We start from the raw sequence: 24,362 nt of genomic DNA, 5'->3' as shown, positions 1-24,362 counted from the left end.
AATCTGACCTTCAGCAGTAGAGCTAACCCCCTCCCTCCCTCCCCCTCTCTCTCTCAATCTGACCTTCAGCAGTAGAGCTACCCCCCTCCCTCCCCCTCTCTCAATCTGACCTTCAGCAGTAGAGCTAACCCCTCCCTCCCCCTCTCTCTCTCAATCTGACCTTCAGCAGTAGAGCTAACCCCCTCCCTCCCCCTCTCTCTCTCAATCTGACCTTCAGCAGTAGACCTAACCCCCTCCCTCCCCCTCTCTCTCTCAATCTGACCTTCAGCAGTAGAGCTAACCCCTCCCTCCCCCTCTCTCTCAATCTGACCTTCAGCAGTAGACCTAACCCCCTCCCTCCCCCTCTCTCTCAATCTGAACTTCAGCAGTAGAGCTAACCCCCTCCCTCCCTACCAATCTGACCTTCAGCAGTAGAGCTAACCCCCTCCCTCCCCCTCTCTCTCTCAATCTGACTTTCAGCAGTAGACCTAACCCCCTCCCTCCCCCTCTCTCTCTCAATCTGACCTTCAGCAGTAGAGCTAACCCCCTCCCTCCCCCTCTCTCTCAATCTGACCTTCAGCAGTAGAGCTAACCCCCTCCCTCCCTCTCTCTCTCAATCTGACCTGTAGCAGTAGAGCTAACCCCCTCCCTCCCCCTATCTCTCAATCTGACCTTCAGCAGTAGAGCTAACCCCTCTCTCCCCCTCTCTCTCAATCTGACCTTCAGCAGTAGACCTAACCCCCTCCCTCCCCCTCTCTCTCAATCTGAACTTCAGCAGTAGAGCTAACCCCCTCCCTCCCTACCAATCTGAACTTCAGCAGTAGAGCTAACCCCTCCCTCCCTCCCCCTCTCTCTCTCAATCTGACCTTCAGCAGTAGAGCTAACCCCCTCCCTCCCTCCCCCTCTCTCTCTCAATCTGACCTTCAGCAGTAGAGCTACCCCCCTCCCTCCCCCTCTCTCAATCTGACCTTCAGCAGTAGAGCTAACCCCTCCCTCCCCCTCTCTCTCTCAATCTGACCTTCAGCAGTAGAGCTAACCCCCTCCCTCCCCCTCTCTCTCTCAATCTGACCTTCAGCAGTAGACCTAACCCCCTCCCTCCCCCTCTCTCTCTCAATCTGACCTTCAGCAGTAGAGCTAACCCCCTCCCTCCCCCTCTCTCTCAATCTGACCTTCAGCAGTAGAGCTAACCCCCTCCCTCCCTCTCTCTCTCAATCTGACCTGTAGCAGTAGAGCTAACCCCCTCCCTCCCCCTATCTCTCAATCTGACCTTCAGCAGTAGAGCTAACCCCTCCCTCCCCCTCTCTCTCAATCTGACCTTCAGCAGTAGACCTAACCCCCTCCCTCCCCCTCTCTCTCAATCTGAACTTCAGCAGTAGAGCTAACCCCCTCCCTCCCTACCAATCTGAACTTCAGCAGTAGAGCTAACCCCTCCCTCCCTCCCCCTCTCTCTCTCAATCTGACCTTCAGCAGTAGAGCTAACCCCCTCCCTCCCCCTCTCTCTCAATCTGACCTTCAGCAGTAGAGCTAACCCCCTCCCTCCCTCTCTCTCTCAATCTGACCTGTAGCAGTAGAGCTAACCCCCTCCCTCCCCCTATATCTCAATCTGACCTTCAGCAGTAGAGCTAACCCCTCCCTCCCCCTCTCTCTCAATCTGACCTTCAGCAGTAGACCTAACCCCCTCCCTCCCCCTCTCTCTCAATCTGAACTTCAGCAGTAGAGCTAACCCCCTCCCTCCCTACCAATCTGACCTTCAGCAGTAGAGCTAACCCCCTCCCTCCCCCTCTCTCTCTCAATCTGACTTTCAGCAGTAGACCTAACCCCCTCCCTCCCCCTCTCTCTCTCAATCTGACCTTCAGCAGTAGAGCTAACCCCCTCCCTCCCCCTCTCTCTCAATCTGACCTTCAGCAGTAGAGCTAACCCCCTCCCTCCCTCTCTCTCTCAATCTGACCTGTAGCAGTAGAGCTAACCCCCTCCCTCCCCCTATCTCTCAATCTGACCTTCAGCAGTAGAGCTAACCCCTCCCTCCCCCTCTCTCTCAATCTGACCTTCAGCAGTAGACCTAACCCCCTCCCTCCCCCTCTCTCTCAATCTGAACTTCAGCAGTAGAGCTAACCCCCTCCCTCCCTACCAATCTGAACTTCAGCAGTAGAGCTAACCCCTCCCTCCCTCCCCCTCTCTCTCTCAATCTGACCTTCAGCAGTAGAGCTAACCCCCTCCCTCCCCCTCTCTCTCAATCTGACCTTCAGCAGTAGAGCTAACCCCCTCCCTCCCTCTCTCTCTCAATCTGACCTGTAGCAGTAGAGCTAACCCCCTCCCTCCCCCTATATCTCAATCTGACCTTCAGCAGTAGAGCTAACCCCTCCCTCCCCCTCTCTCTCAATCTGACCTTCAGCAGTAGACCTAACCCCCTCCCTCCCCCTCTCTCTCAATCTGAACTTCAGCAGTAGAGCTAACACCCTCCCTCCCTACCAATCTGACCTTCAGCAGTAGAGCTAACCCCCTCCCTCCCCCTCTCTCTCTCAATCTGACTTTCAGCAGTAGACCTAACCCCCTCCCTCCCCCTCTCTCTCTCAATCTGACCTTCAGCAGTAGAGCTAACCCCCTCCCTCCCCCTCTCTCTCAATCTGACCTTCAGCAGTAGAGCTAACCCCCTCCCTCCCTCTCTCTCTCAATCTGACCTGTAGCAGTAGAGCTAACCCCCTCCCTCCCCCTATCTCTCAATCTGACCTTCAGCAGTAGAGCTAACCCCTCCCTCCCTCCCCCTCTCTCTCTCAATCTGACCTTCAGCAGTAGAGCTAACCCCCTCCCTCCCTCCCCCTCTCTCTCTCAATCTGACCTTCAGCAGTAGAGCTACCCCCCTCCCTCCCCCTCTCTCAATCTGACCTTCAGCAGTAGAGCTAACCCCTCCCTCCCCCTCTCTCTCTCAATCTGACCTTCAGCAGTAGAGCTAACCCCCTCCCTCCCCCTCTCTCTCTCAATCTGACCTTCAGCAGTAGACCTAACCCCCTCCCTCCCCCTCTCTCTCTCAATCTGACCTTCAGCAGTAGAGCTAACCCCTCCCTCCCCCTCTCTCTCAATCTGACCTTCAGCAGTAGACCTAACCCCCTCCCTCCCCCTCTCTCTCAATCTGAACTTCAGCAGTAGAGCTAACCCCCTCCCTCCCTACCAATCTGACCTTCAGCAGTAGAGCTAACCCCCTCCCTCCCCCTCTCTCTCTCAATCTGACTTTCAGCAGTAGACCTAACCCCCTCCCTCCCCCTCTCTCTCTCAATCTGACCTTCAGCAGTAGAGCTAACCCCCTCCCTCCCCCTCTCTCTCAATCTGACCTTCAGCAGTAGAGCTAACCCCCTCCCTCCCTCTCTCTCTCAATCTGACCTGTAGCAGTAGAGCTAACCCCCTCCCTCCCCCTATCTCTCAATCTGACCTTCAGCAGTAGAGCTAACCCCTCTCTCCCCCTCTCTCTCAATCTGACCTTCAGCAGTAGACCTAACCCCCTCCCTCCCCCTCTCTCTCAATCTGAACTTCAGCAGTAGAGCTAACCCCCTCCCTCCCTACCAATCTGAACTTCAGCAGTAGAGCTAACCCCTCCCTCCCTCCCCCTCTCTCTCTCAATCTGACCTTCAGCAGTAGAGCTAACCCCCTCCCTCCCTCCCCCTCTCTCTCTCAATCTGACCTTCAGCAGTAGAGCTACCCCCCTCCCTCCCCCTCTCTCAATCTGACCTTCAGCAGTAGAGCTAACCCCTCCCTCCCCCTCTCTCTCTCAATCTGACCTTCAGCAGTAGAGCTAACCCCCTCCCTCCCCCTCTCTCTCTCAATCTGACCTTCAGCAGTAGACCTAACCCCCTCCCTCCCCCTCTCTCTCTCAATCTGAGCTTCAGCAGTAGAGCTAACCCCCTCCCTCCCCCTCTCTCTCAATCTGACCTTCAGCAGTAGAGCTAACCCCCTCCCTCCCTCTCTCTCTCAATCTGACCTGTAGCAGTAGAGCTAACCCCCTCCCTCCCCCTATCTCTCAATCTGACCTTCAGCAGTAGAGCTAACCCCTCCCTCCCCCTCTCTCTCAATCTGACCTTCAGCAGTAGACCTAACCCCCTCCCTCCCCCTCTCTCTCAATCTGAACTTCAGCAGTAGAGCTAACCCCCTCCCTCCCTACCAATCTGAACTTCAGCAGTAGAGCTAACCCCTCCCTCCCTCCCCCTCTCTCTCTCAATCTGACCTTCAGCAGTAGAGCTAACCCCCTCCCTCCCCCTCTCTCTCAATCTGACCTTCAGCAGTAGAGCTAACCCCCTCCCTCCCTCTCTCTCTCAATCTGACCTGTAGCAGTAGAGCTAACCCCCTCCCTCCCCCTATATCTCAATCTGACCTTCAGCAGTAGAGCTAACCCCTCCCTCCCCCTCTCTCTCAATCTGACCTTCAGCAGTAGACCTAACCCCCTCCCTCCCCCTCTCTCTCAATCTGAACTTCAGCAGTAGAGCTAACCCCCTCCCTCCCTACCAATCTGACCTTCAGCAGTAGAGCTAACCCCCTCCCTCCCCCTCTCTCTCTCAATCTGACTTTCAGCAGTAGACCTAACCCCCTCCCTCCCCCTCTCTCTCTCAATCTGACCTTCAGCAGTAGAGCTAACCCCCTCCCTCCCCCTCTCTCTCAATCTGACCTTCAGCAGTAGAGCTAACCCCCTCCCTCCCTCTCTCTCTCAATCTGACCTGTAGCAGTAGAGCTAACCCCCTCCCTCCCCCTATCTCTCAATCTGACCTTCAGCAGTAGAGCTAACCCCTCTCTCCCCCTCTCTCTCAATCTGACCTTCAGCAGTAGACCTAACCCCCTCCCTCCCCCTCTCTCTCAATCTGAACTTCAGCAGTAGAGCTAACCCCCTCCCTCCCTACCAATCTGAACTTCAGCAGTAGAGCTAACCCCTCCCTCCCTCCCCCTCTCTCTCTCAATCTGACCTTCAGCAGTAGAGCTAACCCCCTCCCTCCCTCCCCCTCTCTCTCTCAATCTGACCTTCAGCAGTAGAGCTACCCCCCTCCCTCCCCCTCTCTCAATCTGACCTTCAGCAGTAGAGCTAACCCCTCCCTCCCCCTCTCTCTCTCAATCTGACCTTCAGCAGTAGAGCTAACCCCCTCCCTCCCCCTCTCTCTCTCAATCTGACCTTCAGCAGTAGACCTAACCCCCTCCCTCCCCCTCTCTCTCTCAATCTGACCTTCAGCAGTAGAGCTAACCCCCTCCCTCCCCCTCTCTCTCAATCTGACCTTCAGCAGTAGAGCTAACCCCCTCCCTCCCTCTCTCTCTCAATCTGACCTGTAGCAGTAGAGCTAACCCCCTCCCTCCCCCTATCTCTCAATCTGACCTTCAGCAGTAGAGCTAACCCCTCCCTCCCCCTCTCTCTCAATCTGACCTTCAGCAGTAGACCTAACCCCCTCCCTCCCCCTCTCTCTCAATCTGAACTTCAGCAGTAGAGCTAACCCCCTCCCTCCCTACCAATCTGAACTTCAGCAGTAGAGCTAACCCCTCCCTCCCTCCCCCTCTCTCTCTCAATCTGACCTTCAGCAGTAGAGCTAACCCCCTCCCTCCCCCTCTCTCTCAATCTGACCTTCAGCAGTAGAGCTAACCCCCTCCCTCCCTCTCTCTCTCAATCTGACCTGTAGCAGTAGAGCTAACCCCTCCCTCCCCCTCTCTCTCTCAATCTGACCTTCAGCAGTAGAGCTAACCCCCTCCCTCCCTCCCCCTCTCTCTCTCAATCTGAGCTTCAGCAGTAGAGTTAACCCCCTCCCTCCCTCCCCCTCTCTCTCTCAATCTGAGCTTCAGCAGTAGAGCTAACCCCCTCCCTCCCCCTCTCTCTCAATCTGAACTTCAGCAGTAGAGCTAACCCCCTCCCTCCCCCCCTCCCTCCCCCTCTCTCTCTCAATCTGACCTTCAGCAGTAGAGCTAACCCCTCCCTCCCTCCCCCTCTCTCTCTCAATCTGACCTTCAGCAGTAGAGCTAACCCCTCTCTCCCTCCCCCTCTCTCTCTCAATCTGACCTTCAGCAGTAGAGCTAACCCCCTCCCTCCCTCCCCCTCTCTCTCTCAATCTGAGCTTCAGCAGTAGAGCTAACCCCTCCCTCCCCCTCTCTCTCTCAATCTGACCTTCAGCAGTAGAGCTAACCCCCTCCCTCCCCCTCTCTCTCTCAATCTGACCTTCAGCAGTAGAGCTAACCCCCTCCCTCCCTCCCCCTCTCTCTCTCAATCTGAGCTTCAGCAGTAGAGCTAACCCCCTCCCTCCCCCTCTCTCTCAATCTGAACTTCAGCAGTAGAGCTAACCCCCTCCCTCCCCCCCTCCCTCCCCCTCTCTCTCTCAATCTGACCTTCAGCAGTAGAGCTAACCCCTCCCTCCCTCCCCCTCTCTCTCTCAATCTGACCTTCAGCAGTAGAGCTAACCCCCTCCCTCCCCCTCTCTCTCAATCTGACCTTCAGCAGTAGAGCTAACCCCCTCCCTCCCCCTCTCTCTCAATCTGACCTTCAGCAGTAGAGCTAACCCCCTCCCTCCCTCCCCCTCTCTCTCAATCTGACCTTCAGCAGTAGAGCTAACCCCTCCCTCCCCCTCTCTCTCAATCTGACCTTCAGCAGTAGAGCTAACCCCCTCCCTCCCCCTCTCTCTCTCAATCTGACCTTCAGCAGTAGAGCTAACCCCCTCCCTCCCCCTCTCTCTCAATCTGAACTTCAGCAGTAGAGCTACCCCCCTCCCTCCCCCCCTCCCTCCCCCTCTCTCTCAATCTGATCTTCAGCAGTACATCTTACCCCCTCCCTCCCCCTCTCTCTCCGTACCTTCAACACCAGTATGAACAGGAGCATGGCAGACAGCAGGGTGTAAGCTTGGCTCTGCCGTGCCAGCGGGTAGAAGTCAGTGTACCCGTCTCGTTGCCGCAGGTACGACGCCCACAGGCGCCCGGCGGCAGCACATCGGCTGATGTGGAGGCCACACACACACGCTGCCAGCGCCAGGCTGCACGCGCCCAGCAACCGCCACGGGCACAGGAGGTATACCCAGCCCTCTCTCACCATGCCCAGGACCGCACATACACAGAAATACACCACTAGGGAGAAGAGAAGGATCTGAGAGGAGGAGAGAGGGAGGGAGAGTGTGAGAGAAATATATGGAGAAAGAGACAGAAATGGAGAACTAATTTATCTGTCTGCAGACAGTATTTCCTTTGTTGCCATGGTAATATAACCTAGATCCTGCAGTATTCAGTGTGTTGGTATGGTGATATTATAATCTAGTGGTGTATTCAGTATGTTGGTATGGTGATATTATAATCTAGTGGTGTATTCAGTATGTTGGTATGGTGATATTATAATCTAGTGGTGTATTCAGTATGTTGGTATGGTGATATTATAATCTAGTGGTGTATTCAGTATGTTGGTATGGTGATATTATAATCTAGTGGTGTATTCAGTATGTTGGTATGGTGATATTATAATCTAGTGGTGTATTCAGTATGTTGGTATGGTGATATTATAATCTAGTGGTGTATTCAATATGTTGGTATGGTGATATTATAATCTAGTGGTGTATTCAGTGTGTTGTTATGGTGATATTATAATCTAGTGGTGTATTCAGTGTGTTGTTATGGTGATATTATAATCTAGTGGTGTATTCAGTGTGTTGGTATGGTGATATTATAATCTAGTGGTGTATTCAGTGTGTTGGTATGGTGATATTATAATCTAGTGGTGTATTCAGTATGTTGGTATGGTGATATTATAATCTAGTGGTGTATTCAATATGTTGGTATGGTGATATTATAATCTAGTGGTGTATTCAGTGTGTTGGTATGGTGATATTATAATCTAGTGGTGTATTCAGTGTGTTGGTATGGTGATATTATAATCTAGTGGTGTATTCAGTATGTTGGTATGGTGATATTATAATCTAGTGGTGTATTCAGTGTGTTGGTATGGTGATATTATAATCTAGTGGTGTATTCAGTATTCCGACTCTTCCTCTCTAGCCATGCTATGATTGGTTAGTTCCAAGATACTGCTCCCGCCCCTCTTTTATATCCACTCTGTGATTGGCTAGCACTAGCTGTCTTTGTGTGGCTGCCGGTGGTTACCGTGAGCTGCAGCTGCAGGTCGAGGCCTGTGATAGGCTGCAGGCGGAAGGTCAAGAGGTCGAGGCTGGACTGAGTGTGCTCAGAGACGGGGAACTCAAACAGGAAGGAGAAGACGGTCAAAAGGTCTGTGTTGGTGTTGTAGAGAGAGAACTCCACAAACACAGCCCGTGTCCTGGTCACACACACACACACACACACACACACACACACACACACACACACACACACACACACACACACACACACACACACACACACACACACACACACACACACACACACACACACACACACACACACACACACACACACACAGAGAGAGAGAGAGAAGATGAGGAGAGAAAGAAAAAGAGAGAGACACCGACAGTCAAACACTCAAATTCAGATTCAAATGGCATCACTGAAATCTCCGTTCCCTCCCTCCCGCTCTTCTTACATGTGGTCCATCCAGTGTAACTGCTGTAGGTACTGTAGTGATGTTCTGGTCTCCTCTATGTTCCTGTTCAGCTGTTGGACGAAACCTCCGCTCCCGTACACCATCACCTGACCCCAACGCCACGCCCTGGGAGAAAGAGGAAGGATGGAAAGAGGGGAGGAAGGGAGAGAGGGAGAGGCTCAAGAAAGACAGCAATGACATAAGAGGATCAAACCATCTTTATTTCTCTCTCTCACTCCCTCCCTCCCTCCCTCCCTCCTTACCCGTTGTCATCAGCCGTGTGTGAGGTCCAGTTCTTGGTCAGCTTCCTGTGTACTGCTGAGCCAGTCAACCCCTCTCCCCAGCCTGCTGCTCCTGCCCCATGGATGGTACCTGGAGAGGACAGACTAACTATACAAGACAAGAATGGAGGGATGGGGCGAGAAAGAGAGGGAGAGATGGAGTGTGAGAGGACAGAGAGAGAGAGAGAGAGAGAGATCACAGAGAGAGAGAGAGAGAGAGAGAGAGAGAGAGGACAGGAAAATGAGGTCTAGAAAGATTTCTGAATAAACAATTAATTACTGGAAGCTAAATTAGTGTGTATGTGTGTGTGTGTGTGTGTGTGTGTGTGTGTGTGTGTGTGTGTGTGTGTGTGTGTGTGTGTGTGTGTGTGTGTGTGTGTGTGTGTGTGCGTGTAGGCATGTGTGTGTGACCAACTGAAAAGTGAAATGGACTGTATTCTCACCGTCTCGTATCTGTCGTAATCTGGGCGTGCCCAGTAGCACACTTCCTGTTTCCTGCATTAGGTTGGGGCCATCCAGTAACCTTGGCAACAGGGAGCCTGACAGCCACGCCCACACATCCTCACGCCTGCAGGACAGAGACATGATGAGTTGTACTGAAACAGAAGTGATGTGTCTGTACTGAAACAGAAGTGATGTGTCTGTACTGAAACAGAAGTGAATAGTTAACGAATGGAGTCCAGTTTCATATGGACGTGTGTGAATAGTTAACGAATGGAGTCCAGTTTCATATGGACGTGTGTGAATAGTTAACGAATGGAGTCCAGTTTCATATGGACGTGTGTGAATAGTTAACGAATGGAGTCCAGTTTCATATGGACGTGTGTGAATAGTTAACGAATGGAGTCCAGTTTCATATGGACGTGTGTGAATAGTTAACGAATGGAGTCCAGTTTCATATAGACGTGTGTGAATAGTTAACGAATGGAGTCCAGTTTCATATGGACGTGTGTGAATAGTTAACGAATGGAGTCCAGTTTCATATAGACGTGTGTGAATAGTTAACGAATGGAGTCCAGTTTCATATAGACGTGTGTGAATAGTTAACGAATGGAGTCCAGTTTCATATGGACGTGTGTGAATAGTTAACGAATGGAGTCCAGTTTCATATGGACGTGTGTGAATAGTTAACGAATGGAGTCCAGTTTCATATAGACGTGTGTGAATAGTTAACGAATGGAGTCCAGTTTCATATGGACGTGTGTGAATAGTTAACGAATGGAGTCCAGTTTCATATGGACGTGTGTGAATAGTTAACGAATGGAGTCCAGTTTCATATAGACGTGTGTGAATAGTTAACGAATGGAGTCCAGTTTCATATAGACGTGTGTGAATAGTTAACGAATGGAGTCCAGTTTCATATGGACGTGTGTGAATAGTTAACGAATGGAGTCCAGTTTCATATAGACGTGTGTGAATAGTTAATGAATGGAGTCCAGTTTCATATAGACGTGTGAATAGTTAACGAATGGAGTCCAGTTTCATATGGACGTGTGTGAATAGTTAACGAATGGAGTCCAGTTTCATATGGACGTGTGTGAATAGTTAACGAATGGAGTCCAGTTTCATATAGACGTGTGTGAATAGTTAACGAATGGAGTCCAGTTTCATATAGACGTGTGTGAATAGTTAACGAATGGAGTCCAGTTTCATATGGACGTGTGTGAATAGTTAACGAATGGAGTCCAGTTTCATATTGACGTGTGTGAATAGTTAACGAATGGAGTCCAGTTTCATATAGACGTGTGTGAATAGTTAACGAATGGAGTCCAGTTTCATATGGACGTGTGTGAATAGTTAACGAATGGAGTCCAGTTTCATATGGACGTGTGTGAATAGTTAACGAATGGAGTCCAGTTTCATATAGACGTGTGTGAATAGTTAACGAATGGAGTCCAGTTTCATATGGACGTGTGTGAATAGTTAACGAATGGAGTCCAGTTTCATATGGACGTGTGTGAATAGTTAACGAATGGAGTCCAGTTTCATATAGACGTGTGTGAATAGTTAACGAATGGAGACCAGTTTCATATAGACGTGTGTGAATAGTTAACGAATGGAGTCCAGTTTCATATGGACGTGTGTGAATAGTTAACGAATGGAGTCCAGTTTCATATAGACGTGTGTGAATAGTTAACGAATGGAGTCCAGTTTCATATAGATGTGTGAATAGTTAACGAATGGAGTCCAGTTTCATATGGACGTGTGTGAATAGTTAACGAATGGAGTCCAGTTTCATATGGACGTGTGTGAATAGTTAACGAATGGAGTCCAGTTTCATATAGACGTGTGTGAATAGTTAACGAATGGAGTCCAGTTTCATATAGACGTGTGTGAATAGTTAACGAATGGAGTCCAGTTTCATATGGACGTGTGTGAATAGTTAACGAATGGAGTCCAGTTTCATATAGACGTGTGTGAATAGTTAACGAATGGAGTCCAGTTTCATATAGACGTGTGTGAATAGTTAACGAATGGAGTCCAGTTTCATATGGACGTGTGTGAATAGTTAACGAATGGAGTCCAGTTTCATATAGACGTGTGTGAATAGTTAACGAATGGAGTCCAGTTTCATATAGACGTGTGAATAGTTAACGAATGGAGTCCAGTTTAATATAGACGTGTGTGAATAGTTAACGAATGGAGTCCAGTTTCATATAGACGTGTGTGAATAGTTAACGAATGGAGTCCAGTTTCATATGGACGTGTGTGAATAGTTAACGAATGGAGTCCAGTTTCATATAGACGGGTGTGAATAGTTAACGAATGGAGTCCAGTTTCATATGGACGTGTGTGAATAGTTAACGAATGGAGTCCAGTTTCATATGGACGTGTGTGATGACAGAATGACAGTGGTTTAATGTAGGGAGCTCAAACAGCGCTGAGCAGACAGAGGGAACATGAGTACACTACCACACACACACACACACGCACACACACACACACACACACACACACACACACACTCACACACACACTATATTTAATTTGCAAACGTGTGTGTGTGTGTGTGTGTGTGTGTGTGTGTGTGTGTGTGTGTGTGTGTGTGTGTGTGTGTGTGTGTGTGTGTGTGTGTGTTTACCTGCTAATGTTGGCCTCTTCCGGTGTGTGTGTGTGTGTGTGTGTGTGTGTGTGTGTGTGTGTGTGTGTGTGTGTGTGTGTGTGTGTGTGTGTGTTTACCTGCTAATGTTTGCCTGGTCCGGTGTATGTGTGTGTATAATGTGTGTTTACCTGCTGATGTTGGCCCGGTCCGGTGTGTGTAGTGTGAGTTGTAGCTGTGTACGGAGTCGCAGGCTGTGTGTGTCCTTGGTGGTGTCAGAGTAGTTGAGCAGCAACACCACCAACAGGAAGAGCATGTAGACCAGGAAGTTCTGTTCACAACAAAGATAGTCTAGTTAGAGATACACACTGTGTGGACAAAACATTAGGAACACCTTCCTAATATTGAGTTGCACCCCTTTTTTCCCTGAGAACAGCCTCAATTCGTCAGGACATGGACTCTACAAGGTGTTGAAAGCGTTCCACAGGGATGCTGTCCCATGTTAAATCCAACGCTTCCCACAATTGTGTCAAGTTGGCTGGATGTCCTTTGGTTGGTGGACAATTCTTGATACACACAGGAAACTGTTGAGCGTAAAAAACCCAGCAGCGTTGCAGTTCTTGACACACTCAAACCGGTGTGCCTGGTACCTACTACCATACCCCGTTCAAAGGAACTTAAATATGTTGTCTTGCCTATTCACCCTCTGAATGGCACAAATACACACTCCATGTCTCAATTGTCTCAAGGCTTAAAAATCATTCTTTAACCCGTCTCCTCCCCTTCATCTACACTGAAGTGGATTTAACAAGTGACATCAATAAGGGATCATATCTTTCACCTGGATTCACCTGGTCAGTCTATTTCATGGAAAGAGAAGGTGTTCTTAATGTTTTGTCCACTAAGAACACCTGCTCCAGTTAGAGATACACAACTCTAACTAGAACAAAGAAAACCATTGGTTGAGGAACAACGATATTATTAACACAGATACACAACTAATACCAACAGTGTTGTACACCAGGAAGTTCTGTTAACGACATAGTTGAGCATGCTGTGTGTGTATTTCTCTTTCACCCTCCCTCCCTCCCTCCCTCCCTCCCTCCCTCCCTCGAGCATGCTGTGTGTGTCTCTCTCTTTCACCCCCCCTCCCTCGAGCATGCTGTGTGTGTCTCTCTCTTTCACCCCCCCTCCCTCGAGCATGCTGTGTGTGTCTCTCTCTTTCACTCTCCCTCCCTCCCTGCGTCTCTTACCTTGAGCATGTTGTGCAGCATGTGGACCTTGCGGGCCTGCTGTCTGGCCTGGGACAGAGCGAAGCCTTGGGGGGGTCTGACTCTGGGGACGCGCTGGACAACTCTGTCAACACGAGGACACTCCACCAGGACATCCTGCTCCTCTGGACGGAGCCTCTTCACCCACAGGGCAAAGTACAGGCCTTCTAGTAACACCTAGAGTGTACACACACACACACACACTTATACACTACTCACAGGGCATAGTACAGGCCTTCTAGTAACACCTAGAGTGTACACACACACACACACACTTATACACTACTCACAGGGCATAGTACAGGCCTTCTAGTAACACCTAGAATGTACACACACACACACACTTATACACTACCCACAGGGCATAGTACAGGCCTTCTAGTAACACCTAGAGTGTACACACACACACACACACACACTATACACTACCCACAGGCCTTCTAGTAACACCTAGAGTGCACACACACACACACACTTATACACTACCCACAGGCCTTCTAGTAACACCTAGAGTGTACACACACACACTTATACACTACCCACAGGCCTTCTAGTAACACCTAGAGTGTACACACACACACTTATACACTACCCACAGGCCTTCTAGTAACACCTAGAGTGTACACACACACACTTATACACTACCCACAGGCCTTCTAGTAACACCTAGAGTGTACACACACACACTTATACACTACCCACAGGGCATAGTACAGGCCTTCTAGTAACACCTAGAGTGTACACACACACACACACTTATACACTACTCACAGGGCATAGAATAAGCCTTCTGGTAAATCATTGATTTATGAGCACTGTGTGTGTGTCGTCCTACCTTGATTGGCTCCAGCAGCAAGCAGGAGGACAGGAAGCTACCGATACAGGAAATGAGCCACATCAGAGCCACGGCATCACTGAAGCCTCTTCCTGCCCACACTGACAGCCCATTGGCTAGGACAAGCCCCGCCCAGCTGCCCCATAGAGCGGCCTGCCCACACCAGGGAGGGAATCGCCTCGGACTACACACGTCTGTTACAACTGAGATGGAGATGATGATGAGAGAGAGATGGTAGAGGGGTAGAAAGAGAGAGAGAGAGGGTAGAGGGGTAGAAAGAGAGAGAGAGAGGGTAGAGGGGTAGAAAGAGAGAGAGAGAGGGTAGAGGGGTAGAAAGAGAGAGAGATGGTAGAGGGGTAGAAAGAGAGAGAGAGAGGGTAGAGGGGTAGAAAGAGAGAGAGAGATGGTAGAGGGGTAGAAAGAGAGAGAGATGGTAGAGGGGTAGAAAGAGAGAGAGATGGTAGAGGGGTAGAAAGAGAGAGAGAGGGTAGAGGGGTAGAAAGAGAGAGAGAGAGGGTAGAGGGGTAGAAAGAGAGAGAGAGAGGGTAGAGGGGTAGAAAGAGAGAGAGAGAGGGTAGAGGGGTAGAAAGAGAGAGAGAGAGGGTAGAGGGGTAGAAAGAAAGAAAGAAAGAGAGATGGTAGAGGGGTAGAAAGAGAGAGAGAGGGTAGAGGGGTAGAAAGAGAGAGAGAGGGTAGAGGGGTAGAAAGAGAGAGAGAGGGTAGAGGGGTAGAAAGAGAGAGAGAGAGGGTAGAGGGGTAGAAAAAGAGAGAGATGGTAGAGGGGTAGAAAGAGAGAGAGAGGGTAGAGGGGTAGAAAGAGAGAGAGAGGGTAGAGGGGTAGAAAGAGAGAGAGAGAGGGTAGAGGGGTAGAAAAAGAGAGAGAGAGGGTAGAGGGGTAGAAAGAGAGAGAGAGATGGTAGAGGGGTAGAAAGAGAGAGAGAGATGGTAGAGGGGTAGAAAGAGAGAGAGAGATGGTAGAGGGGTAGAGAGAGAGAGAGAGAGAGAGAGAGAGAGAGAGAGAGAGAGAGAGAGAGAGAGAGAGAGAGAGAGAGAGAGAGAGAGAGAGAGAGAGAGAGAGAGAGAGAGAGAGAGAGAGAGAGAGAGAGAGAGAGAGAGAGAGAGAGAGAGAGAGAGAGAGATTAGGCAATTAGGCAACAGCAAATTCAATCCCTTTTAGACAACTTCCTGGGTAAAACGTTCCACTGCAATAGTGAAGGTGTAAACTTGGCAGTAGAAAATCTTAACAGTATTTTTGACCTCTCAGCTTCCCTATCAAATCTAAAAATCTCAAATAGAAAACCGAAGAAAATGAACAACAATGACAAATGGTTTGATAAAGAATGCAAAAATCTAAGAAATAAATTGAGAAACCTGTCCAACCAAAAACATAGAGACCCGGAAAACCTGAGTCTACGCCTTCACTATGGTGAATCACTAAAACAATACAGAAATACACTACGGAAAAAGAAGGAACAGCACGTCAGAAATCAGCTCAATGTAATTGAAGAATCCATAGACTCTAACCAATTCTGGGAAAATTGGAAAACACTAAACAAACAACAACACGAAGAATTATCTATCCAAAATGGAGATGTATGGGTAAACCACTTCTCCAATCTTTTTGGCTCTATAACAAAGAATAAAGAGCAAAAACATATACATGATCAAATACAAATCCTAGAATCAACTATTAAAGACTACCAGAACCCACTGGATTCTCCAATTACCTTGAATGAGTTACAGGACAAAATAAAAACCCTCCAACCCAAAAAGGCCTGTGGTGTTGATGGTATCCTTAATGAAATGATCAAATATACAGACAACAAATTCCAATTGGCTATATTAAAACTCTTTAACATCGTCCTTAGCTCTGGCATCTTCCCCAATATTTGGAACCAAGGACTGATCACCCCAATCCACAAAAGTGGAGACAAATTTGACCCCAATAACTACCGTGGAATATGCGTCAACAGTAACCTTGGGAAAATACTCTGCATTATCATTAACAGCAGACTCGTACATTTCCTCAATGAAAACAATGTACTGAGCAAATGTCAAATTGGCTTTTTACCAAATTACCGTACAACAGACCATGTATTCACCCTACACACCCTAATTGACAACCAAACAAACCAAAACAAAGGCAAAGTCTTCTCATGCTTTGTTGATTTCAAAAAAGCCTTTGACTCCATTTGGCATGAGGGTCTGCTATACAAATTGATGGAAAGTGGTGTTGGGGGTAAAACATACGACATTATAAAATCCATGTACACAAACAACAAGTGTGCGGTTAAAATTGGCAAAAGACACACACATTTCTTCTCACAGGGTCGTGGGGTGAGACAGGGATGCAGCTTAAGCCCCACCCTCTTCAACATATATATCAATGAATTGGCGCGAGCATTAGAACAGTCTGCAGCACCCGGTCTCACCCTACTAGAATCCGAAGTCAAATGTCTACTGTTTGCTGATGATCTGGTGCTTCTGTCACCAACCAAGGAGGGCCTACAACAGCACCTAGATCTTCTGCACAGATTCTGTCAGACCTGGGCCCTGACAGTAAATCTCAGTAAGACCAAAATAATGGTGTTCCAAAAAAGGTCCAGTCGCCAGGACCACAAATTCCATCTAGACACCGTTGCCCTAGAGCACACAAAAAACTATACATACCTCGGCCTAAACATCAGCACCACAGGTAGCTTCCACAGAGCTGTGAACGATCTGAGAGACAAGGCAAGAAGGGCATTCTATGCCATCAAAAGGAACATAAATTTCAACATACCAATTAGGATCTGGCTAAAAATACTTGAATCAGTCATAGAGCCCATTGCCCTTTATGGTTGTGAGGTCTGGGGTCCGCTCACCAACCAAGATTTCACAAAATGGGACAAACACCAAATTGAGACTCTGCATGCAGAATTCTGCAAAAATATCCTCCGTGTACAACGTAGAACACCAAATAATGCATGCAGAGCAGAATTAGGCCGATACCCACTAATTATCAAAATCCAGAAAAGAGCCGTTAAATTCTACAACCACCTAAAAGGAAGCGATTCCCAAACCTTCCATAACAAAGCCATCACCTACAGAGAGATGAACCTGGAGAAGAGTCCCCTAAGCAAGCTGGTCCTAGGGCTCTGTTCACAAACACAAACACACCCCACAGAGCCCCAGGACAACAGCACAATTAGACCCAACCAAATCATGAGAAAACAAAAAGATAATTACTTGACACATTGGAAAGAATTAACAAAAAAACAGAGCAAACTAGAATGCTATTTGGCCCTAAACAGAGAGTACACAGTGGCAGAATACCTGACCACTGTGACTGACCCAAACTTAAGGAAAGCTTTGACTATGTACAGACTCAGTGAGCATAGCCTTGCTATTGAGAAAGGCCGCCGTAGGCAGACATGGCTCTCAAGAGAAGACAGGCTATGTGCTCACTGCCCACAAAATGAGGTGGAAACTGAGCTGCACTTCCTAACCTCCTGCCCAATGTATGACCATATTAGAGAGACATATTTCCCTCAGATTACACAGATCCACAAAGAATTTGAAAACAAATCCAATTTTAATAAACTCCCATATCTACTGGGTGAAATTCCACAGTGTGCCATCACAGCAGCAAGATTTGTGACCTGTTGCCACAAGAAAAGGGCAACCAGTGAAGAACAAACACCATTGTAAATACAACCCATATTTATGCTTATTTATTTTAACTTGTGTGCTTTAACCATTTGTACATTGTTACAACACTGTATATATATAATATGACATTTGTAATGTCTTTCTTGTTTTGAAACTTCTGTATGTGTAATGTTTACTGTTAATTTGTATTGTTTATTTCACTTTTGTGTATTATCTACCTCACTTGCTTTGGCAATGTTAACACATGTTTCCCATGCCAATAAAGCCCCTTGAATTGAATTGAATTGAATTGAATTGAGAGAGAGAGAGAGAGAGAGAGAGAGAGAGAGGGTAGAGGGGTAGAAAGAGAAATTGAGGGAGAGAGATAGAAAAAGAGAGAGAGAGATGTAGAGGGGTAGAAAGAGAGATGGAGGGAGAGAGAGAGCAAGAGAGAGAGAGAGGGAGTTAACACACCCACCTGTGCGTGAGGTGAAGGCTGTTTTAGGGGGCTCCCTCTTGACAGCTCCGAGGGACAGCGGTTCATTCAGCTTCTGAAGGAGGACCACCTCTGTCTTATCACCAAAGATACTGGACCTGACACACACACACACACACACACACACACACACACACACACACACACACACACACACACACACACACACACACACACACACACACACACACACACACACACACACACACACACACACACACACTAACTGTAAGTCTCTCTGGATCAGAGCGTCTGCTAAATGACTCACTAACTGTAAGTCTCTCTGGGTCAGAGCGTCGGCTAAATGACTCACTAACTGTAAGTCTCTCTGGATCAGAGCGTCTGCTAAATGACTCACTAACTGTAAGTCTCTCTGGATCAGAGCGTCTGCTAAATGACTCACTAACTGTAAGTCTCTCTGGGTCAGAGCGTCGGCTAAATGACTCACTAACTGTAAGTCTCTCTGGATCAGAGCGTCTGCTAAATGACTCACTAACTGTAAGTCTCTCTGGGTCAGAGCGTCGGCTAAATGACTCACTAACTGTAAGTCTCTCTGGATCAGAGCGTCTGCTAAATGACTCACTAACTGTAAGTCTCTCTGGATCAGAGCGTCTGCTAAATGACTCACTAACTGTAAGTCTCTCTGGATCAGAGAGTCGGCTAAATGACTCACTAACTGTAAGTCTCTCTGGATCAGAGAGTCGGCTAAATGACTCACTAACTGTAAGTCTCTCTGGATCAGAGAGTCGGCTAAATGACTCACTAACTGTAAGTCTCTCTGGATCAGAGAGTCGGCTAAATGACTCACTAACTGTAAGTCTCTCTGGATCAGAGCGTCTGCTAAATGACTCACTAACTGTAAGTCTCTCTGGATCAGAGCGTCTGCTAAATGACTCACTAACTGTAAGTCTCTCTGGATCAGAGCGTCTGCTAAATGACTCACTAACTGTAAGTCTCTCTGGGTCAGAGCGTCGGCTAAATGACTCACTAACTGTAAGTCTCTCTGGATCAGAGCGTCTGCTAAATGACTCACTAACTGTAAGTCTCTCTGGATCAGAGTGTCTGCTAAATGACTCACTAACTGTAAGTCTCTCTGTGTCAGAGCGTCTGCTAAATGACTCACTAACTGTAAGTCTCTGGATCAGAGCGTCTGCTAAATGACTCACTAACTGTACGTCTCTCTGGATCAGAGCGTCTGCTAAATGACTCACTAACTGTAAGTCTCTGGATCAGAGCGTCTGCTAAATGACTCACTAACTGTAAGTCTCTCTGGATCAGAGTGTCTGCTAAATGACTCACTAACTGTAAGTCTCTGGATCAGAGCGTCTGCTAAATGACTCACTAACTGTAAGTCTCTGAATCAGAGCGTCTGCTGAATGACTCACTAACTGTAAGTCTCTCTGGATCAGAGCGTCTGCTAAATGACTCACTAACTGTAAGTCTCTCTGGATCAGAGTGTCTGCTAAATGACTCACTAACTGTAAGTCTCTCTGGATCAAAGCGTCTGCTAAATGACTCACTAACTGTAAGTCTCTCTGGATCAGAGCGTCGGCTAAATGACTCACTAACTGTAAGTCTCTCTGGATCAGAGTGTCTGCTAAATGACCCACTAACTGTAAGTCTCTCTGGATCAGAGCGTCTGCTAAATGACTCACTAACTGTAAGTCTCTCTGGGTCAGAGCGTCTGCTAAATGACTCAAATGTAAAATGACAGAAGGAGAAGTAGGCCAGTGAGAGGTCAGTTCAGAACAGACAAGAGGAAGCAAGTAGAAGGTGACGGGGTTAAGGGTGAGGTTAGAGGTCAGAGTTTAGAGGTGACTCACAGGTCGGCCATCTCGCTGTCTGCTGTCTGAGAGAAGAAGTGCTGGGGGTCACAGAGATGAGACACCTGCAGCTGGCCGTCCGCCAGGATCCGCTTAATCAGGTCCTCATCTGGAGGGGACAGGCGTGTGACAGAAAGAGAGACGGGTCGATTCACACATCTGAATAGAATGTCAACACGGTGTTGAGGCAGAGTAAATGTGTGCTTCATGGCTGTTCTGTTTCTACAACATCTAACAGTTCTCTGCCATGTTTTATTCAACATTACAACACAATAATATTCATGATACTGAAACTATATACTGCAGTGCTAAGTACACTTTAACTGCTTACGGTTGTTGTAGTTGTCTATCTGTCTGTCTGTCTGTCTGTCTGTCTGTCTGTCTGTCTGTCTGTCTGTCTGTCTGTCTGTCTGTCTGTCTGTCGTCTGTCTGTCTGTTTGCCTGTCTGTCTGTCTGTCTGTCTGTCTGTCTGTCTGTCTGTCTGTCTGTCTGTCTGTCTGTCTGTCTGTCTGTCTGTCTGTCTGCCTGTCTGCGTGCGTGCGTGCGTGTGTGTGTGTGTGTGGATTACCTGAGGATGTGAAGTACTTGTTGCGGTGTGTGAAGTCTTCATCGTCGGGGTGAAGGGTCATGTCCACCCCCAGGTGTCTTGAACCTTGACCTCTCTTCAACTTTGGTAGCCCCGCCCCCAGGCCCGCCCCTCCCACCTCAGACATGTCACTCAACAACTCTGGCCAATCACGCTCCTCGTCGTCATCCTCTTCCTGGACCACACCCCAACTCTGGACACTAGAGGGCGAGAAAGGGAGGAGGGAGAGAGAGAGAGAGAGAGAGAGGGAGGGAGAGAGATTACATCAGGACAACAACTCTCCTCTCTTTCTCATTCCCCTCACACATTTTACTGACTAATTATCTCTCTCTCTCCCTCTCTCAAAACATAAAACAATCTCTCCATGGGTCTAATGAGAACTGTCAATCACTCAGCCGTCCTCGTAGCAACGGCAGAGCTCACCTCTTGGTGGAGGGCGTGGGGGGGAGGTCCACGTTGGTCTCTTCTGAATAGGTCTGGAGAGAGAGAGAGCAGGAGGGAGGAGGAGGGGGGGACAGAGAGAAAGATAAAGTAATACTTTCAAATTAGATCAAATAAGGAGACAGACGATGAGATGAACATCAGAATGTAGACCCTGTAGAAACACTACTTCTGCTGATTCCTCTCTATAGCCCCCATGAACTGTAGCTCCTCCCTTCTACCTAACAGTCGTACATCAATCATCTCCCTCTACTGTTTCTGGTAACATCACCTAGACAACCAGACCTACACAATCAGACCTAGACAACCAGACCTAGACAACCAGACCTAGACAACCAGACCTAGACAACCAGACCAAGACAACCAGACCTAGACAACCAGACCAAGACAACCAGACCAAGACAACCAGACCAAGACAACCAGACCTAGACAACCAGACCTAGACAACCAGACCTAGAAACCAGACCTAGACAACCAGACCAAGACAACCAGACCAAGACAACCAGACCTAGACAACCAGACCAAGACAACCAGACCTAGACAACCAGACCTAGACAACCAGACCAAGACAACCAGACCTAGACAACCAGACCTAGAAACCAGACCTAGACAACCAGACCTAGACAACCAGACCTAGACAACCAGACCTAGACAACCAGACCTAGACAACCAGACCTAGACAACCAGACCTAGACAACCAGACCTAGACAACACCTAGACAACCAGACCTAGACAACCAGACCTAAACAACCAGACCTAGAGAACCAGACCTAGACAACCAGACCTAGACAACCAGACCTAGACAACCAGACCTAGACAACACCTAGACAACCAGACCTAGACAACCAGACCTAGACAACCAGACCAAGACAACCAGACCTAGACAACCAGACCTAGACAACCAGACCTAGACAACCAGACCAAGACAACCAGACCTAGACAACCAGACCTAGACAACCAGACCTAGACAACCAGACCTAGACAACCAGACCAAGACAACCAGACCTAGACAACACCAAGACAACCAGACCTAGACAACCAGACCTAGACAACCAGACCAAGACAACCAGACCTAGACAACCAGACCTAGACAACCAGACCTAGACAACCAGACCAAGACAACCAGACCAAGACAACCAGACCTAGACAACCAGACCTAGACAACACCAAGACAACCAGACCTAGACAACCAGACCTAGACAACCAGACCAAGACAACCAGACCTAGACAACCAGACCAAGACAACCAGACCTAGACAACCAGACCTAGACAACCAGACCTAGACAACCAGACCTAGACAACCAGACCTAGACAACCAGACCTAGACAACACCAAGACAACCAGACCTAGACAACCAGACCTAGACAACCAGACCTAGACAACCAGACCTAGACAACCAGACCTAGACAACCAGACCTAGACAACACCTAGACAACCAGACCTAGACAACCAGACCTAGACAACCAGACCTAGACAACCAGACCTAGACAACCAGACCTAGACAACACCTAGACAACCAGACCTAGACAACCAGACCAAGACAACCAGACCTAGACAACCAGACCTAAACAACCAGACCTAGACAACCAGACCAAGACAACCAGACCTAGACAACACCTAGACAACCAGACCTAGACAACCAGACCTAGACAACCAGACCTAGACAACCAGACCTAGACAACCAGACCTAGACAACCAGACCTAGACAACCAGACCTAGACAACCAGACCTAGACAACACCTAGACAACCAGACCTAGACAACCAGACCTAGACAACACCTAGACAACCAGACCTAGACAACCAGACCTAGACAACCAGACCAAGACAACCAGACCTAGACAACACCTAGACAACCAGACCTAGACGAGACACACATCTGTCTGTCTACGTTTCATCTCAACTGACACTGTTTCCTGCTATGCCCGGTGCACTACTTTTTATTAAGAGTTATCTCTCACACACACACACACACACACACGCCACGTACACACCTTTCTCACACACACACGCCACGTACATATCTTTCTCACACACACACGCCACGTACACACCTCTCTCACACACACACCTCACGTACACATCTCTCTCACACACACACACACACACACACACATCCCTCTCACACACACACGCCACGTACACACCTCTCTCTCACACACACACACACGCCACGTACACACACACACACACACACATGCCACGTACACACACACAGACACGCCACGTACACACCTCTCCAGGGACACCGTTGAAGATGAGGAAGGAGCTTCCTGCAATGGAGTTATCCAGGAAGTCATCTATCTCCACTGACTCCTGGTCCACCTGGGAGGACGGCACCTGTTCTACTGACACACACTTATACACACACACACACACACACGGACCGTGAGTACACACACACACAGACCGTGAGTACACACACACACACACACATACCGTAAGTCCACACAAACACACACAGACCGTGAGTACACACACACACACACAAACGCACACGCACACACACACACAGACCATGAGTACACACACACACACATGGACCGGGATGCAAAACACACACACACACACACACAGAGTCTTTATGAAGGATTCAGGGATTTAAATGCATAATGGTGGAGATGTGAAGGGTGGATGTGTGTGTTCTAAAAATGTGTGTTCTAAAGGTGTGTGTTCTAAAGGTGTGTTTGTTCTAAAAGTGTGTGTTCTAAAGGTGTGTGTTCTAAATGTGTGTGTTCTAAAGGTGTGTGTGTTCTAAAGGTGTGTTTTCTAAAGGTGTGTGTGTTCTAAAGGTGTGTGTTCTAAAGGTGTGTGTTCTAAAGGTGTGTGTTCTAAAGATGTGTGTTCTAAAGGTGTGTGTTCTAAAGGTGTGTGTTCTAAAGATGTGTGTGTTCTAAAGGTGTGTTTTCTAAAGGTGTGTGTGTTCTAAAGGTGTGTGTTCTAAAGGTGTGTGTTCTAAAAGTGTGTGTTCTAAAGATGTGTGTTCTAAAGGTGTGTGTTCTAAAGGTGTGTGTTCTAAAGGTGTGTGTTCTAAAGGTATGTGTGTTCTAAAGGTGTGTGTGTTCTAAAGGTGTGTGTGTTCTAAAGGTGTGGGTTCTAAAGGTGTGTGTTCTAAAGGTGTGTGTTCTAAAGGTGTGTGTTCTAAAGGTGTGTGTTCTAAAGGTGTGTGTTCTAAAGATGTGTGTTCTAAAGGTGTGTGTTCTAAAGGTGTGTGTTCTAAAGGTGTGTGTTCTAAAGGTGTGTGTTCTAAAGGTGTGTGTTCTAAAGGTGTGTGTTCTAAAGGTATGTGTGTTCTAAAGGTGTGTGTGTTCTAAAGGTGTGTGTGTTCTAAAGGTGTGTGTTCTAAAGGTGTGTGTTCTAAAGGTGTGTGTTCTAAAGGTGTGTGTTCTAAAGGTGTGTGTGTTCTAAAGGTGTGTGTTCTAAAGGTGTGTGTTCTAAAGGTGTGTGTGTTCTAA

At 48.2% G+C, this 24,362-nt stretch overlaps 1 protein-coding gene across 2 annotated transcripts in view; it reads right to left on the bottom strand.

Moving 5' to 3' along the window:
- pkd1a (polycystic kidney disease 1a) overlaps positions 1–24,362 on the bottom strand; it is a 173,188-nt gene that overhangs the window by 23,950 nt on the left and 124,876 nt on the right. For both annotated transcript variants that reach the window (XM_071389881.1, XM_071389882.1), the window contains 13 exons: positions 23,143–23,265; positions 20,892–20,944; positions 20,451–20,668; positions 19,883–19,991; positions 18,042–18,157; positions 13,934–14,136; positions 13,081–13,275; positions 12,019–12,158; positions 9,231–9,355; positions 8,770–8,896; positions 8,507–8,632; positions 8,071–8,242; positions 6,779–7,066 (listed from right to left, as the gene is read on the bottom strand). In XM_071389881.1, coding sequence (XP_071245982.1) covers positions 6,779–7,066; positions 8,071–8,242; positions 8,507–8,632; positions 8,770–8,896; positions 9,231–9,355; positions 12,019–12,158; positions 13,081–13,275; positions 13,934–14,136; positions 18,042–18,157; positions 19,883–19,991; positions 20,451–20,668; positions 20,892–20,944; positions 23,143–23,265 — 1,995 coding nt within the window. The remainder of the gene's footprint in view (positions 1–6,778; positions 7,067–8,070; positions 8,243–8,506; positions 8,633–8,769; positions 8,897–9,230; positions 9,356–12,018; positions 12,159–13,080; positions 13,276–13,933; positions 14,137–18,041; positions 18,158–19,882; positions 19,992–20,450; positions 20,669–20,891; positions 20,945–23,142; positions 23,266–24,362) is intronic.

The sequence above is a fragment of the Salvelinus alpinus genome, chromosome 2 (assembly GCF_045679555.1).
Source record: "Salvelinus alpinus chromosome 2, SLU_Salpinus.1, whole genome shotgun sequence".
In the NCBI taxonomy this organism is placed as follows: Eukaryota; Metazoa; Chordata; class Actinopteri; order Salmoniformes; family Salmonidae; genus Salvelinus; species Salvelinus alpinus.
Note: the sequence above shows the minus strand (reverse complement) of the source record. Positions and strands in the feature narration are given on the sequence as shown.